This window comes from Podarcis pityusensis (assembly GCF_964106645.2).
Source record: "Podarcis pityusensis genome assembly, chromosome: 3".
Lineage (NCBI taxonomy): Eukaryota > Metazoa > Chordata > Lepidosauria > Squamata > Lacertidae > Podarcis > Podarcis pityusensis.
The window spans coordinates 121751202-121768189 of record NC_138026.1 but is presented as its reverse complement, the minus strand read 5'-3'; the positions used below and the strand labels follow the sequence as shown (position 1 = coordinate 121768189).

Sequence of the window (16988 nt, the reverse complement as noted above, 5' to 3'; positions counted from 1 at the left end):
TTTCAGCCCTTGTGGTGGTGGGGAGCTCCTGACCAGTGCTGAAGCAACACTCAAGACTAGCTCAGCGCTCAAGATTACCTGCAGCAGCATCCCATGCTCTGTCCATGGTCCTGAATCTCCCCTTTATTTTCCTGCATCTTGCTCTTTGGATCACTTGCTCGCTGGACTCTGGAAGGTTGCCTTACTTCTCTCCTCAAGCCAATGGCTATACAGCAGTACCTTGGGTTAAGTACTTAATTCGTTCCGGAGGTCTGTTCTTGACCTGAAACTGTTCTTAACCTGAAGCACCATTTTAGTTAATGGGGCCTCCGGCTGCTGCCGCACCACTGGAGCACGGTTTATGTTCTCATCCTGAAGCAAAGTTCTTAACCCGAGGTACTATTTCTGGGTTAGCGGAGTCTGTAACCTGAAGTGTCTGTAACCCGAGGTACCACTGTACTCCATGAGTATGTTGTTGTTTAGTCATTTAGTCGTGTCCGACTCTTCGTGACCCCATGGACCAGAGCACGCCAGGCACTCCTGTCTTCCACTGCCTCCCACAGTTTGGTCAGACTCATGTTTGTAGCTTCGAGAAGTATAGTCGGTGGTAAGCTAATCTCTATCCTCCATTCAGACAAGCAAGGGACGTGGTTAGAACTCAAGGACACATTCCAGCCAGGTAACTTGGGTTGTGAAGCAGGGCCGGTGAGGGGGTGTGGCCTGGAGATAGAGGGCGTGGCCTGAAGAGAGTTTGGATGGCCATAGAGAGAGCACTGGAGGGCTGCATATGGCACAGCAGCTCTTGCCTTGTAGGTCTTACTCCACGAAGCCAGTTGCTGAGATTAAAACTCCCTGCCTCCCCACAGCCGTCTAGGCCTCCTCCTTCCCAGGGCTTCTTCCAAGCAATCAGAGACTGAGCCTGTGTGCAGCCTGCCTTTGCTCCTCCCATTTCATGCCTCTTCTGGTTCTGGGTGTCACAGGAAGAAGGGAGCCTGGTGCAGCAGCCTTCACCAGCCTGGCTCACCTCTGCCTCTTGGCCTCCCTCTTCCGCTGCTTCAGCTTCTGGTTCTTGACTTCTCTCTGCCACAAACTCTCCCAGCTCACTAAGCCCTGTTACCCCTTCAGCCTCCGACACCTCTTCTTCCCAGTCTGCTCCCTCTGATCGCTCATCACCATCCCACCTCCCGGGCTCTGAGCCTTCTTCCCTTGATGGTTCCCCAGCTGGTTCCTCCCACCATTCCTCTATGTCCTACCCGTCCTTGACACGGGATCCGAGGTTCCCCTCCCCTGCTTCACCTGGTCCTGCCACTGAGGGGTGTGTGGATGTTTCACCAATGAGAGCTGACAGCAGGAGACAGAGTTCTCTTGATAGAGAACTTTTGGGAATGTTGAGGATAGCAGGAGAGGATGTATTGATGAAATATTATCCTTCCTCACTCACGCTAGTGAGTCTGTAGCAGAGCACATTCTCTTGCACATTGCAGAAAGCTACTTGATGGATTCATTAGAATCATTTGAGTTGAGCAATCCAGTCTGGCTTGTCCAGATTGAATTGTTCATGGTAAATCCTCTTTAGTTCCCTCTTAAAAATAATACTGACGCAGCAGTCTTTTTAAAAACGTAATGATAAGGTTTACTTATATTCAGTTCACAGCATGGTCCTGAAGGCAGGCTTGAGCTTGTAGTTACAGCTACAGAGAAAAGTGTGGGTTCATCCTCTTGAGAGGGATGAGCCTATGCGCTGCTGGCTGAGAGCCAGCAGACAGCAAAAGGCATCAAGAAGAGATGGGATCAAGAGACACAAGAGAAAGATGGCTGCGTGACTAGCCCCTTTATAGGGTCTGCCAGGGTCACACCCTGGTCACACACGGGGAGAGGATGCTCCAGACCAGGTATGACAGGAAGTCCTCCTGGCTGGAGCAACATTCCCCTGTGTGTCCACTCTGGGCAAACAGGACATGTTGCATTTGACTGTTTCAGTGATGTTACATCCCACAGAACCCACCTGAGCATTTTTTTAAAGGTGCCCAGAGGACACTGTGGTATGGCTTGCCACCCTCTGTTGGGTAATAGACCCCTGCCTTGGAAGACAAATAAGGAGAAGACCTAGATTCCTGTCCTTGTCTCATGCAGAATTCAAGGAACCTGAGGAGCAGAGCACTCAAATGATATTAGGCAACAGAGCCTTGCAAACCTGCCATATTCCTCCAGTGGCACCTGTGATCAAATTGTGTTGTCTCTCTGTGCATGGAAGCATCCCACAGGAGCCAAGCGCGGCCAATTATTTATAAGTACACCAAACCTTTCTTATTCCTCAGAGGACTCTCCTGGAGCCTGACAGGCATCAGTGTGGCGTAATATTGTCTTCCTCGCTTTTGTCCTTGTGTTGCGGGTGGGAGGAGGCTGGAAGCATCTTTCCAGAGAAGGGGTCTCGCTGCGGGTGGGCTGGAGGCAACTCAGCTCTGGAGGCAGAGGGGAAGGGGAATATTGAGGTGGGTCTTTGCCAACTGGGTGCGCACCAGATGTTTTGGACTATAATTCCCACAAGCACCACCGTGTGGCCATAATGATTGGGACTGATGGGAGTTGTAGTTAAAAACACTAGTTATATTATTGTTAAAGGAAGTGGCTTTTAACAGTGCTGTACTGTTTTTATTATCTGTACAGATTTGGGTGTTTTTTATTGTTTATATGGTTTTAGTTTAATTACTTTTAAAATGATTATATTTCATATGTTCTTTGTGTCTTGTATTTTGTCAGTATTGTTTTAATTTGGGTGAGATGCCTTGAATCTTGGCCCAGTGGGAAAAGGCAGGTTATAAGTAAATATAAAATGAGGTTTTACTCAGAGTAGACCCATGGAAATCAACAGACATGGCTAAGTTAGGTCCATTAATTTCAACAGGTCTACTCTGTGTGAAACTGTCCTAAAGAATCTAAAAGAAGCAAGGAAACCCTGATAGAGTTGGCACAGGGAGGATAAATATTTGAAATGAACAGAGGAGTTTGAAAAGTCTGCTGAATCCTTCCATCATCACTATGGCATATCATAGCCCCCTTTTAGGTAAAGGTAAAGGGACCCCTGACCGTTAGGTCCAGTCGCAGATGACTCTGGGGTTGCAGCGCTCATCTCGCTTTACTGGCCGAGGGAGCCGGCATACAGCTGGTCATGTGGCCAGCAGGACTAAGCCGCTTCTGGCGAACCAGAGCAGCGCACAGAAACGCCGTTTACCTTCCCACCGGAGTGGTACCTATTTATCTACTTGCACTTTGACATGCTTTCAAACTGCTAGGTTGGCAGGAGCAGGGACTGAGCAATGGGAGCTCACCCCGTCGCAGGGATTCGAACCGCTGACCTTCTGATTGGCAAGCCCTAGGCTCTGCGGTTTAACTCACAGTGCCCTTAGCCCCCTTTTAGTGGAATGCTAATTTTAGTCTTTAAAGAGAGGTTGTGCAAATGAGGGCAGGAAAACTGTAAAGAGTCCTGTGGCACCTCCAAGACTAACAGATTTAGCGTGGCTTCTGGAATCCTCTTTTCGCCAAACGAAGGAAGTCCTTCTCCCAGCTGGCCGATAGACACTCGCATACAAGCACAGAAGAAAACTTCTTTTGTAAGCTGTGGTCCTAAAAGGCCATGAGATACAAAGGGAGCATTTTGCTCATGACATTTCTAAGCACTTCCCAACCGTGTACAAGATAACCTATTCACAGTGCTAATCGTTTCCGCCTGGGCCCTTTAATCTAATACCTGTAATGGGAAAGATTCTCTTGTGGCACTAGATGCCTTCATGGGCATCCACTGAAGTGGAATGGTGGAAGATTCAGGACAGGGGAAAGGAAGACTTTTTCCATGCAGCGCAGAGTTAGTATATGGAACTCACTGCCACAAGAGCCAGGGACGGCCACCAACCTGGATGGCTTTAAGAGAGGGCTGGGCAAATTCAGGAGGGCTCTCTTGTGCTCGGATCCTGCTTGCCGGTTTCCCATTGGGGCATCTGGTTGGCTCCTGTGAGAACAAGACAGTGGGTGAGATGGGCCATTGGGGGTGGGTGGGTTGGGGTGGAACTGGAAACATTTTTTGTTCCATCCAGCTTTCCAAACTGGATGAACAGGTCTTTGCCATAAGTGTCCACTTGGAACCATTTTAAAATTCACCTTCTGCTGTTGTTATTATCGTTTTGCAATTGTGTTTCAGCTATGCGTTTTACAAGATAAACCAGATTGCCTTGTGAAAGGGGATTAGTAAATAAGAACATGAGAAGAGCTCTGCTGGATCAGGCCAATGGGCTCATCTAGTCCAGTGTCCTGTTCTTGCATTGGCCAGCCAGATACTTGTGGGAAACAAGAGCCCTCTTCCCTCCTGTGGTTTCTAGCCACTGGTACAGTTAAGTACTTAATTTGTTCTGGAGGTCCGTTCTTAACCTGAAACTGTTCTTAACCTGAGGTACCACTTTAGCTAATGGGGCCTCCTGCTGCTGCTGTGCCACAGCCGTGCAATTTCTGTTCTCATCCTGAAGCAAAGTTCTTAACCCAAGGTATTATTTCTGGGTTAGCAGAGTCTATAACCTGAAGCATCTGTAACACAAGGTGCCACTGGTATTCGGGGAAGTTTTTAATATTTAATGCTGTGCTGTTTTTAACACTTGATTGGGAGCCACACAGAGTGGCTGGGAAAACTCAGCCAGATGGGTGGGGTTTAAATAATATATTATTATTATTATTATTATTATTATTATTATTATTTTCAGAAGTATTGTTCCCTCTGACTGTGGAGGCAGAACACAGCCATGATGCCTACTAGTCACTGACAGCCCTCTTCATGAATTTGTCCAATCCTCTTCCAAAGCCGTCTAGATTGGCAGCCATCACTACCTGCTGTGGGAGGAAGTTCTGTAGCTTAACTTTAACACTTTAGCTGTAGTTCCTGAATTGCAAGGGACTGGGCTCGATGGCCCTTTTTGGGGGGGGGTCCCTACCAGCCCCTAAAATTCTGTGATTCCATGACCTCAGAAGGTGGTGGACTCGTCTTCCTTGGCTGGCCATCTGTCAGGAATTCTTTATCTAAGATATGGTTACCAGATTTTTTTCAATGAATCCGGGGACACTTTTTTTTTTTTTTAAATCTGAGTAGCAACAGGAAGTCAGTAGTGGGGATGATGAGGCAAAAGACCCTGGGCCCAAGCACACATGCATGTTGTATAAAAGTGCAAAGTCCTTCTATTGCACCCTGTGAAACATAAATGCGCAGAGTTTTTAAAAAACTGGGCAACGGCTGCCCACCCGCGACTCCTGAGCAGTCAAAACAAAGGGGGCAGGAGATCGCACAAGACACATCATATGCGCACAAGACACATCATATGGGGACTTCCGGCGGGGGAAAATGGCAGGCACATGGCAGCGACCAACTCCTGAAGCCAGCCAGAGCCAACTGCACTACCAGGCTGGCTCCGAGCTGCTGAGGCTGCCGCTGCCACATTTCCCGGGGACAGATTTGGAAATCTGGGGACTGTTCCTGGGGACATCTGATAACCCTAATCTAAGATCCCTGCATTGCAGGGGGCTGGACTTTGTGGCCCCTTCCACCCCTGCAATGCTATGATTCATTGGGATTTTAAAACAGAGATTGGGTGACCATCTATGGTGGATCCTTTCACCGTTATTCCTGCATTGCAGGGGGTTGGACTAGATGACCCTTGGGATTCCCTCCACCTGTACAATTGCATGATTCTACAACACAGAGGCTTTTAAAACGGAGTTTGCGTGGCCGCCTCTGGAGGATCCCTTCGCTGCACTAGTAGACTCTTGGGGTGCCTTCCAACGCAACTACCCCATAATTCTATAATCCCCCGGAGGTTTGCAAACACAGGTCGGACGGCTGTCTCTCAAGGACCCTTTCCCGGAGGTCCCCGCCCCGCGGAGGCTTGGACAGGGCCACTCTTCCAACTCTCCCGAGCTAGCAAAGCGCCAGGGGCAAGGAAACAGCACCCCTGGGATCCAAGCTCGTGCGGGCCCGGGGGTCTTCTCCCTGGGGGGTCCTCTCTCCTTACCCCTCCCCTCCCCACCGCACCCCGTCCCCCCTCCCCTCTAAGGCCGCCCGCCCAGGCGGCGTGGCGTGGCCCGGGCTCTCCTGGAGGTGGTGCTGAAGGGACAGCTCCGCGGCTCCCTCCCTCCGCCCTCCGGCGCGCTCTCCCTCCCCCCGGGGAGCCTGGGCGGCGGGTGCTGCCCGCCCGCCCGCCCGCCTTCCCGGAGCAGCCGTCGCCTTGGCCAGCCCAGCTGCCGCGGGAGCCTCAGCAGCGGCGGCGGCAGGAGGCAGCAGGCAGGCGCCGGAGCAGCAGCCATGAGCCAGGCAACGGCCGCTTCTTGCGTCTCCTCTCCACCGTCGTCTCCATCCTCTCCATCCGCCGTAGCAGCAGCAGCAGAAGCGCCCTCCGCTCGCGGCTCCCCGGCGTCCGGCAGCCCCAGCCCGGCGGGACCATGAAGCGGCAGAACGTGCGGACGCTGGCGCTGATCATCTGCACCTTCACCTACCTGCTGGTGGGCGCCGCCGTCTTCGACGCGCTGGAGTCCGAGGCGGAGACGGCCGACCGGACGGCGCTGGAGGAGAAGCAGCTGGAGCTGAAGAGCAAGTACAACCTGTCCGAGGCCAACTACTGCGAGCTCGAGGGGGTGGTCCTCAAGCTCAAGCCCCACAAGGCCGGCGTCCAGTGGAAGTTCGCCGGCTCCTTCTACTTCGCCATCACCGTCATCACCACCATCGGTAAGGCGGCCTCGCCGCGCGCCCATCGCCGCCGCCGCCGCCGTCTGCGCCCCGGGGCGCCGCCTGAGGCTGCACGAAGCCCCGGAGGGGGTGGGTGGGTGGGGGTGGGGAAGGAGAAGGACTGTCCCCAGAAAGTGTGCGTGCGTGCCTCTCTCCCCCCCTCCCGCCGCCACATTCCACCTGTATAGTTTGTCCTCAGTTTCCCCTTTGGGGCCAGACCTGCCTCCCCAAACGCGCCTGCTGCGTTTCCGAACCGCTTTCCCACTTTGGAGAGGGAGACGCCGGTTTGGAGAGGAGTTGGGCAACTTAAGAACGGGCTTCGGAAACCTTTCGCTGAGCTCTGAGTGCTTTTCTTTCTTGCGGGGGCGGGGGGGGGGAGTTTCTCCCTTATTACTTTACTCTCTAATAGACACACAAAGCCCCTCTTCCAGCTATAAAATCGCTCGCTCTCTCCATCACCATCCAAGCTCAGAACAAGGCTCACGCCCCGATCCCGGTCCATCCGTTTTTTCCTCCTTCGCCTTCTTCTGTTGTCTCCCCCCCCCCCCCCGCCCCGAAAGTAGTCTTCGGGTGGGGTGTGCGCAGGAGACGGCACGTTCTCAGCGGCGCCCGGAAGAAAAATCTCCCTTAAAAAACAGCAACAGCCTCCCAGACCTAAAGCAAACCTGTTTCTGGAAAAGTGGGGGACTAGTTGTTTTTATAATGACCGCCCCCCACCTCAGTAGGCTTCTATGGAAAAAGTGGCGAGGGGCGCGGAGAGGTCTGGAGGCAGGGAGCGTGAAATGCATGCTAAAGCGCGAGGAACAATGAAGACAAAGGGTCTTCCCTGGAAAGCAGACCCCTCCTCTCTTGTCTCTCCCCCCTCCCCATTGAAGACCACCAAACCAGATTACTGGTTGGGTTTGGAGGCGCGACTGTGATCTCCGGAATTTCTCGTGGAGGGTCGTTGGTGTGTCTGGGTAGAAGCTGTGGCCGAATGATCTTTTGCTGAGTTGCGGGGGGTGGGGAGGGCGGCGGCTGTTGATAATGGGATGGGGGGCTTTTTAGGGTGCTAAGCGAGCGGAACAGGGGCAGGCTCCAAGTCCCCAGTGAACTCAGAGGCAGCGCTAGGACGAATGTCTCGCATTATTGACCCCACTGTCTTCCGAAGCATGCTTACCAAAGTGTAAATGTTGTTGGGCACAGTGGAAGTTACTTCCGAGTAAACATGCAGTAGGGTGCGTTAGTGGGCTGCGGATAGGAGTATATAAATGTACTAGGAAGAGTTATCAGGCTTACTTCTGAGTAAAAATGCATAGGCTGGGCCATAAAAATGTCTTTTGCACGGAATGAGGAAGGCAGTAGCTCTCCAGGCAGAAGCGGGAGAGATCCCTGGCTGACACCCTGGGCAGCTGCTGCCAGCCAGTGTCGACAATATTGTGTTGGATGAACCAGTGGTCTCTCTGACTGTCATAAGGCAGCGTCCGAGGTTCTTACCAGATGCATTCACTGTGCAATCCCACGCGTGGTCCCGCAGAAGCGAGCCCAGCTGCATTCCGCGGGGTCTACTCTCGAGTAGGCGCGCCGGATCGCGGCCTGCAAGAGTTAGGAAGCACTTTTCGGACCCCTCCCCCTTGCCATCTGTGCGTGACCGCTTCCTAATCCCTGTAGGGAGAGGGAGACGACGCTGCGTGTGATGCCGGCGATTTATTAATCTGTCGTAAAAGGCGTGAGCTGACTTTATCTACCTGCCCTCAAGTGGGGTGTTTTTGGGGGTGGGTGCGTGGGCTTAGCAAGAGGAAGGTTGCCCCCCACATACCCTACTATGCAGGAAGCGACTGAGGTTCAGGAAGCTTGTTTTTCTTCCTGCTTCTCTCGAGTAAAACAAAAAAGGATCTCTTTTGCTCCTCCGCTGTTCCCAGGAGGAGGAGGCGAGCTCGTGGATTCAGGGCTCATGGGTTGTTTATGGGGAACACCCAGCCTGTCATTTTGCCAGTTTCCAAACATGTGAATCAAAACACAGAGGAAGCCAAGGCGTGGGGGGGGGGGGGAGGTCTCGCCGTGTCTGCAATGCGCAGGATTCCTGCGAGTGGGCAGCGTTGCAAACAGAAGGGGGGTTTCCTTGCCCAGAGAAGTCCTATAGCTGGGGATCCTCTTTGCCACCCTCCTTTCCACTAAGCTTCGGAAGATCCTCTGCGCGAGGCAAGAGCCTCAGATCTTTAAGAGCATCTTTCAGTTCAGTCTGCAGTCGTGGGCACACTAAAGAAGGAGTAAACGCCGTAGAGCCCAGTGGGACTCACTTCGCCATAATCGTGGGATCCTGACCTGCCAAGCTTTCAATAATAATCCAAATGCGTAGCAATGTTTTTCCCCTTACCCGTTTTGCGTGCTTGGCGTTCCAGGGCTTGTTCCCATTTTACAGATGGAGAGTTGAGGTGGGCAGAAGGGAACCCGTGTCAGAAGGCGGAGAAATTACCGTACCGTAAATCCCAGGCCTTTTTGGCCCCAAAGCTCTAGCATCCTTGAAGTTTACTTGTTGTTTCCTCATAAAGTGCCCCCACCCTCATGGGCTAAGTCATGTGATCTGAGGTGGATTGGCAAGAAACCCCTGGATATTAGCACAATATTAGATATTCTATGTAAAATGAGAAAAGGACCCTTCTGTAAGCGGAAATGTATTAATTTCCAAACTGCACCTCAATATTTTCTCTTGCCTCCGTACAATAAAGTGAGACAGGTCAGCTGTACTGCAAAGTCTAAATCTGTAGCTGTGCATGATGTAGTTCATCTTCAGTTCTGTGCACTTTTACTTAGGAATAAGTCACATTGAACTTTGGAGTGAGCATAGAATCATGTTGCCTGTTGAGTAAACCGGGAAGGCATTCGCTTTGACCCTTCCGACATTTCTCTTCTTAATGGGGACAGAAGGCTTTCCTTTGACGCTTTTAAAAAGGAGAAATTATGTGCCTCTGTTTACGACGTATTAAGCCAGCTACAAATAGAGCGTTTTTAAGGACAAACGAATGCAATTGGGCGCAGTTTGACGCGCAGAGGAAGAGATCAGTTTAAGCTCCTAACTCTTGCTTGCAATCAGATTAATTCCTGATTTATGCCGCTGCTCTGGAATTCTGGCCAAAGACCCCCCAGGCCAGACAGCCTTGAAGCCTCTTGCAACGCTTCCAAATTGTTTCTCAAATCCCAAGCTCTTAAAAGCGCTTCCCTGCAGAGTCTCCTTGAAATATGGCGCTCTTCCTGGTTTCAATTTTTTTTTTAGTGCTTTCCCTCTGTGCTGATTATTTCACTTTTTTAAAAAATCTTTCTACTGCTTTTCCTTCTCGTTCGTGTTCTGAGTACCCTTTTGAGAGTGGACACTGACTGCTGTTGCCGGTTGGCAATACTTATGCCTAAAAAGAGTATTAATAAAACAAAGAAATAAATGCAATTGAATCAATAGAAGCAGTGCAGGTGTCCCAGAAAAGGATAGCTTTTTATCTTCTCCGAAATATTTATTCTTTATTAAATTTCTATACCAACCTTCAGCCAAAGATCACAGGGCAGTTTATAATATAACAACAGAAAAATATATATAGCATAATAACAAACAAAAGCAATAAACCCCAGTTCCAAAGGACATAGATTGTTAAAAGCCTGGGAGAAGAGGGTTGTTTTGCCTGGCACCTAAATATATATAATGAAAGGACCATTTGAGCTTCCCTGGGGACAGCACTCCACAAACATGTTAGCTGAATATCTGAAGATGGAGCAAGCTTGTTTTCTGCCTCTCCAGAGTGGCTTCAAACTACAAGAAAGGAGATTCCAACTAAGTCAGGAAGAACTTTCTGATGGTCAGAGCTGTTCGACAGGGGAACAGACTTTTCAGAAGGTGATGGACTCTCCTTCCTTGGAGGTTTCTAAGCAGATGGCCCTCTATCATGGATACTTTAGCTGAGATTCCTGCATCTCAGGGGGTTGGACTAGATGCCCTTCGGAGGTGCCTTCCAACTCCACAGTTCTTTAACTCTAAGTCACAAAAACAGAAAGAGTCCCTAAACCAAGGGTCAGCAACCTTTTTCAGCAGGGGGCCAGTCCACTGTCCCTCAGACCTTGTGGGGGGCTGGACTATATATTTTTTTTGGGGGGGGGGGAAATGAACGAATTCCTATGCCCCACAAATACCCCAGAGATGCATTTTAAATAAAAGGGCACATTCTACTCATGTAAAAACACGCTGATTCCCAGACTGACTGTGGGCCGGACTGAGAAGGCGATTGGGCCGGATCCGGCCCCCAGGCCTTAGGTTGCCTACCCATGCCCTAAACCCTCTGACAGTGGCCTTCTCACATTCCAGGGCACTTGGGGGGGGGGGGCTGGCCCTGTTGCTTGCTACAGAATGTAAACAGCAGCTGGACTGCTTTAGGGAAAAGGCCTCTTTGACTTTTGTAGGTTCCTGGCCCTGGCAAGAAAGAACCAGGACACTTGTTGCAAAAGAGGCTGCGCAGGATCCCTTGAGATGGCTGGGGAAGTTTTTAATGTTTGATGTTTAATGTTTTATTGTGTTTTTAATATACTCTTGGGAGCCGTCCAGAGTGGCTGGGGAAACCCAGCCAGATGGGCGGGGGTATAAATAAATTATTATTATTATTATTATTATTTGCACTAGTTGCCAAATGCAGCTCCATGGAAAGCAGAGGCCAATTCCAGAGGTTACAAGGGATTGGATCGGTTGGAAAACTCAGCACAAGACTCAATTCCTATTGAAGTTTTTGGCGCACAATGGCTGTGGGAAAATTGCAACCTTCGCTAAGATCCCAGTGGCTTTAGTGATGGCAAGTGTGCCAGAACCAGTGGAAGGTGGTCGACTCTCTTCGTTGGAGGTTTTCAAACCAAGGTTGGGTGGCCATCTGTTAGAGATGCTTTAGCTGTGATTCCTGAACTGCAGGGGACGGGACTAGATGACCTTTGGGATCCCCTCCAACCCTCCAATTCTGTGATTCTGTGAACAAGAGGTCAAGTTTCCCCCCTCTGCAAGGTTGTGCTGGAATTATAGCAGTGTCTTGTTCAACCTTGATTATTATCATTTAGTCTTGATAGTTGCTTTTCTTTATTTATAAGAATAGTTGTATACTGCTGCATCATAAAAATAAATAAACTGAAGCAGTTTAAAGAAATGAAGACATAAAAACCACGCAATGGCATCCATATAAAAGTTAAAAATAGACCTCAAACAACAGTTGTGGACCAATGTGTTCTTAATTGCAGTCAGAGGCCTGGCAGAATACAAAAGTTTTCAGCAGGCTTTTAAAAGTCGACGCAGAAGGCGCCTGGTGAATTTCCAGTGGCAGAGAGTTCCAGAGGACAGGGCCAATGACACCCAAGGCTTAGCTACTTGTTGTCAAATGAGCCCCAGCAACTTGGGGTATGACCAATGATGCTCTTGCAGATGACCTCAATGACCGAGTGGGGATAGGAGAATTCAGGTGGTCCCTGAAGGACCCTGGACCTAAGCTGTCCCAGGGCTTTGTGAATTAATACAAGAAACTTGAACCATAATGTATTTATGTTTGCATGTTACGCAAAATTCTCCAAGCAGCTTGCATCACTTTTCAATACATAAATATAAATATACTATATGATTAGAAGAATTAATTTGAACACATGTACACATGAAACAGCGCATAAAGGTCACAGGAAGCACATTGGCAGCAAATTTAAGTAGTCTGTTGCTGTGACAGGATTTGAATCCAGGACTTTGAGCTTCTAATCCTACTGTCTGTCTACTGGATGGATACTTTCTGTCTTCTTCCATGGCTTCCTTCCTTCCTTCCTTCCTTCCTTCCTTCCTTCCTTCCTTCCTTCCTTCCTTCTTGTGTGTGTGTGTGTGTGTGTGTGTGTGTGTGTGTGTGTGTGATATCAATGGTCAAATCTCATAGAAATCCATGAGAAAATAATAGTAGAAAAAGGAGTGAAGTTTTATTAAGTGCCAGTTTGATGTAATGGTTAGAGAGCATGTTGGAGTAAGACGTGGGAGAGACCAGGGTTCAAATTCCCACTCAGCTGTGAAGCTCACCGGCTGACCTTGAACCATCCACTGTCTCTCTGCCTTGCCTACCTCACAGAGTTGTAGTGGGGGGTGAAAGGGGGAGGTGAAAAACTGTGCTCAGGGTGGAAGGCTGGAGTGGAGATATAACAAACAGATTAAGTTTGAAGCCAGCTCCCACTTCCAAACCAATTGCTCTAATAACTCAAGAGGATGCCTCTCGTATCAGCGGAACGATGTGATATTTGAGAGATACAGCTTGCAAACTCTTCTGCAAAATTTGGCTCCATTCCTTCATCCTGTTGCCTTTTAGACCTTTTTAGTTTTTAGATTGTTTACGGGAGTTACTTGATATCGTCTTGAGTTTAATTCAAGTGTGTGTATATTTACCCTGATTGTAAATTCCCTCGCGTTTATTTTATAGACGGTTGGGATCTAAATCTTAATCGTCATCTGCAATATCCCAGTGCAGAGAAGGACAACCAGAATGATCAAGGCAGCAGGAGCGAAATCACCTCAGAAAAAAGTGTACCGTGTTTGGGGCTTTTCAATTTTAGTTTAGACCAGTTTCTGGAGGAGAGAGCATTCTTGTGTTTGAATTCTACTTGTGGGTTTCCCATAATGGGCATTTGGTTGGCCACTGTGAGAACAGGAGGCCAGACTAGGTGGGCCACTGGCCTGATCCAGCACGTTCTTCTTATGGAGCCTCCAGGTCCAGAGACACTCTATTTAATATTTAATGTATTTTTGCTCTTTTGTTGGAAGCCGGCCAGAGCAGCTGAGGAAAACCAGCCAGATGGGCGGGGTATAAATCCTTCAGCCTGGACACTGAGATGCAGCTCTGAGGGTCTTCTGGCGGTTCCCTCCCTGTGAGAAGTGAGGTTACAGGGAACCAAGCAGAGGGCCTTCTCGGTGGTGGTGCCTGCCCTGTGGAACGCCCTCCCAACAGATGTCAAGGAAATAAAGAACTACCTGACTTTTAGAAGACACCTGAAGGCAGCCCTGTTTAGGGAAGTTTTTAATGTTTCATGTTTTGTTGTTTAGTCGCTTAGTTGTGTCCAACTCTTTGTGACCCCCTGGACCAGAGCATGCCAGGCACTCCTGTCTTCCACTGCCTCCCACAGTTTGATCCATGTTGGTAGCTTCGAGAACACTGTCCCACCATCTCCTCCTCTGTCGTCCCCTTCTCCTTGTGCCCTCCATCTTTCCCAACATCAGGGTCTTTTCCAGGGTGTCTTCTCTTCGCATGAGGTGGCCAAAGTCTTGGAGCCTCAGCTTCAGGATCTGTCCTTCCAGTGAGCACTCAGGGCTGATTTCCTTCAGAATGGAGAGGTTGGATCTTCTTGCAGTCCATGGGACTCTCAAGAGTCTCCTCCAGCACCATAATTCCAAAGCATCAATTCTTCGGCGATCAGCCTTCTTTATGGTCCAGCTCTCACTTCCATTTGATGTTTGATGTTTATCGTGTTTTAATATTCTGTTGGGAGCCACCCAGAGTGGCTGAAGAAACCCAGCCCGATGGGCGAGGTAGTAATCATCATCATCATCATCATCATCATCATCATCCACCCATCTCTTAGGACAGGCAGCATGATGAAGGTGACCCCATGGAGAGTTTCCCATCAGCCACCTTGTCTCGCTGGGACTACCCCATAACAAGCCTTCTACAGTGGATGCTTGGGTCGCGAATGTGATCCGTGTGGGATGCACGTTCGCAACCTACGTCTGTGCACACACGGGTTGTGATTCGGCGTGCATGTGCAAAGTGCAATTTAGTGCTTCTGCGCATGCGCGATTCGGAAACCCGGAAGTAGCCCATTCCGGTACTTCCGGGTTTCGGCGGTCCGTAACCCGAAAAACACAACCTGAAGCGGCTGTAACGGGGTCCTTGCTGCGAGATCATACTCACCCTGTGCTATACCAGCTGCACTGGCTCCCGGTGGAGTACAGGATCAGGTTTAAGGTGCTGGTTTTAACCTTTAAAGCCCTATATGGCCTAGGACCCTCGTACCCACGGGACCGCCTCTCCTGGTATGCCCCACGGAGGACCTTACGGTCTTCAAACAACAACATCTTGGAGGTCCCGGGCCACAGGGAGGTTAGGCTGGCCTCAACCAGAGCCAGGGCTTTTTCGGCTGTGGCCCCGATCTGGTGGAACGCTCTGTCACAAGAGACTAGGGCCCTGCGGGACTTGACATCTTTCCAGAAGCCCTGCAAGACAGAGCTGTTCCACCAGGCCTTTGGCCAGGGCACAGCCTGACTCCCTTCTTTGGCAATCTTCACATAACTCTAGCCCAATGGTTGCCATCAATTTGATTTGAATTAATTTTATAAAGAAATGATTTTAGAATGTTGTATTATTTTATTGTTGTTAGCTGCCCTGAGCCCGGCTTCGGCTGGGGAGGGCGGGATATAAATAAATAAATAAATAAATAAATAAATAAATAAATAATAATAATTACTATTAACCTGAGGTATGACTGTACTTGCCAGCGATTGGAAAGGTAGGAATGGGTTGCGTGAATTCCCATGTGGATGTGACGGGAAAGGTGGCAGTTCATTCAATGTGCAGATCTGGTCCGGGGCACATCCAGGTAGGGCTGGGGAGTAAGCAGGATGGGGGAAACCTTCGGAGAGCCTCTGCCAGCCAGTGCTGGAAAGACTGAGCTCAATGGGGAGCCGGGTGCAAAAGCATCTTTCTTCGCTTGGGGCTGCTTCGAGTCCCTCTGGCCGGTGCTCCCCAAGCTTTGCATGCAAATTGTTCAAGTTGGTTAATCCAGGGAAGCTGAGGGCGGCTGGATTTGGAACCAAATGTGAAGAGAGAGAGATTAGGTGGAATTAGGATGGGGATGGAAGGGAGGAGGGGAGGGAAAGGTCAAGCAGCAAGGCAGCCGCAGAGGGAGGGGAGGCTGGAGAGTGAAGTCCAGAGCTTAGTTTTCACAACGGAGAGCCTGAGGTGATGCCATCCAGGGGCTGATTCATGGTCCACAAGGACAAAAGGGCCATGAGGGCTGGGAGAATCTGTCAGTTTCGGTTGATCTCAGTTTCTCATTTTTTCCGCTCTAAAGTTCAGTTCTCCATATGAGTTTACGAATTCTTCTTCTTCTTTTTGGAAGTCCTCATGAAAATTCTTCAGCACCTTACTGAGAATTTCTCCTAATATGCACATTTCCCCCCCAATTTTTTTTATTAACTTTTCCACAATTATAACAAACACACAAAAGAAAACACATGACATTACTAAAACAAGGGAGGGAAATTTAAACACATATTTCTTGTAAAACCCAATTTATCTTTCTTTTTGGATTTAGTATATTATTAAAAGAAAAGAAGACAGTTAATTGACGGAATTAATTTTAGTAGAAAAAGGATATTGGAGAGCTGTTATAAGATGATACAATGAAATTCAGATAGGAGGGATCCGAGGAAGTCAGTTAACAATGAAATATGCACATCTTAAAGGCAGTCTAACCTGAGAATACACTTTTTTTTTATTTTTAGCAAAGCCCTTTCCGCTAGCATAATGAATTTTAGCTGGGGAACTGCACGGCCAAATTCAGAGAAGTGCAATTTCCCAAAGTTAATCTCAGTGTCTCATTTTTTCCCATCTTAAATTCAGTTCACGTGACTTTATGAATTCCTTTTTTTTTTTTTAAAGTCCTTGTGAAAAAGCATTTTAGTCTGAATTTCTTCTGCACCTTTTCGAAGGGAATTTTGACTGATATACACAAAGGCATTTCTGCTAATAGAATACATTTCTGAATATATGCCTGTATGGACACTTTCCCCTCATCAATGCAATTCTGTAGGCATTGCTCAGTTGCAGAATCACACCAGAAAATTCAGAGAAATGCAAATTTCAGAGGACAGGACTGCTTTGGTTCTTGTTTTGTGACTATGAACTGAATAGAATACATTCACCACCTGGGAATGTCAGTGTCGGTTGTGAAGGACAGGCTTACATGGGAGTGACAAACAGGCCCCACTTCCACGATTATAGTGAGGTAATATTCTGCATGGAGAAAGTGTGGCACAGAGAAGGTTTCCTCCATTTCTCAAAATACTAGAGGGGAGGTCACTCAATGAGCTGTGAACAGAAGGAGATTCAAAATGACGAAAGGAAGTCCTTCTTCACATGGCACATAGTTAGACTGTGGAACTGACTGCCACAAGATTCGGTAATGGCCGCCAACTTGGATGGCTTTAAATACTGTTCAGACAGATTCATGGGGGGAA

At 49.0% G+C, this 16988-nt stretch overlaps 1 protein-coding gene and 2 long non-coding RNA genes across 4 annotated transcripts in view; 1 reads left to right on the top strand and 2 right to left on the bottom strand.

Moving 5' to 3' along the window:
* Positions 1 to 6562, bottom strand: part of LOC308474774 — a 29961-nt gene extending 23399 nt beyond the window's left edge. The window contains exons 1-2 of the long non-coding RNA XR_013984949.1: positions 6508 to 6562; positions 2282 to 2441 (exon numbers count right to left, since the gene is read on the bottom strand). This is a non-coding gene — a long non-coding RNA (uncharacterized lncRNA). The remainder of the gene's footprint in view (positions 1 to 2281; positions 2442 to 6507) is intronic.
* Positions 1 to 16988, bottom strand: part of LOC308474781 — a 163223-nt gene that overhangs the window by 106541 nt on the left and 39694 nt on the right. The window lies entirely within an intron of this gene.
* Positions 6235 to 16988, top strand: part of KCNK3 (potassium two pore domain channel subfamily K member 3) — a 101880-nt gene continuing 91126 nt past the window's right edge. Inside the window, exon 1 of one of the 2 annotated variants that reach the window (XM_081001120.1) lies at positions 6235 to 6736. In XM_081001120.1, the coding sequence (XP_080857246.1) occupies positions 6454 to 6736 (283 nt within the window). In that variant the 5' untranslated portion in view covers positions 6235 to 6453. The remainder of the gene's footprint in view (positions 6737 to 16988) is intronic. The other variant, XR_013984779.1, reaches the window with a different exon arrangement.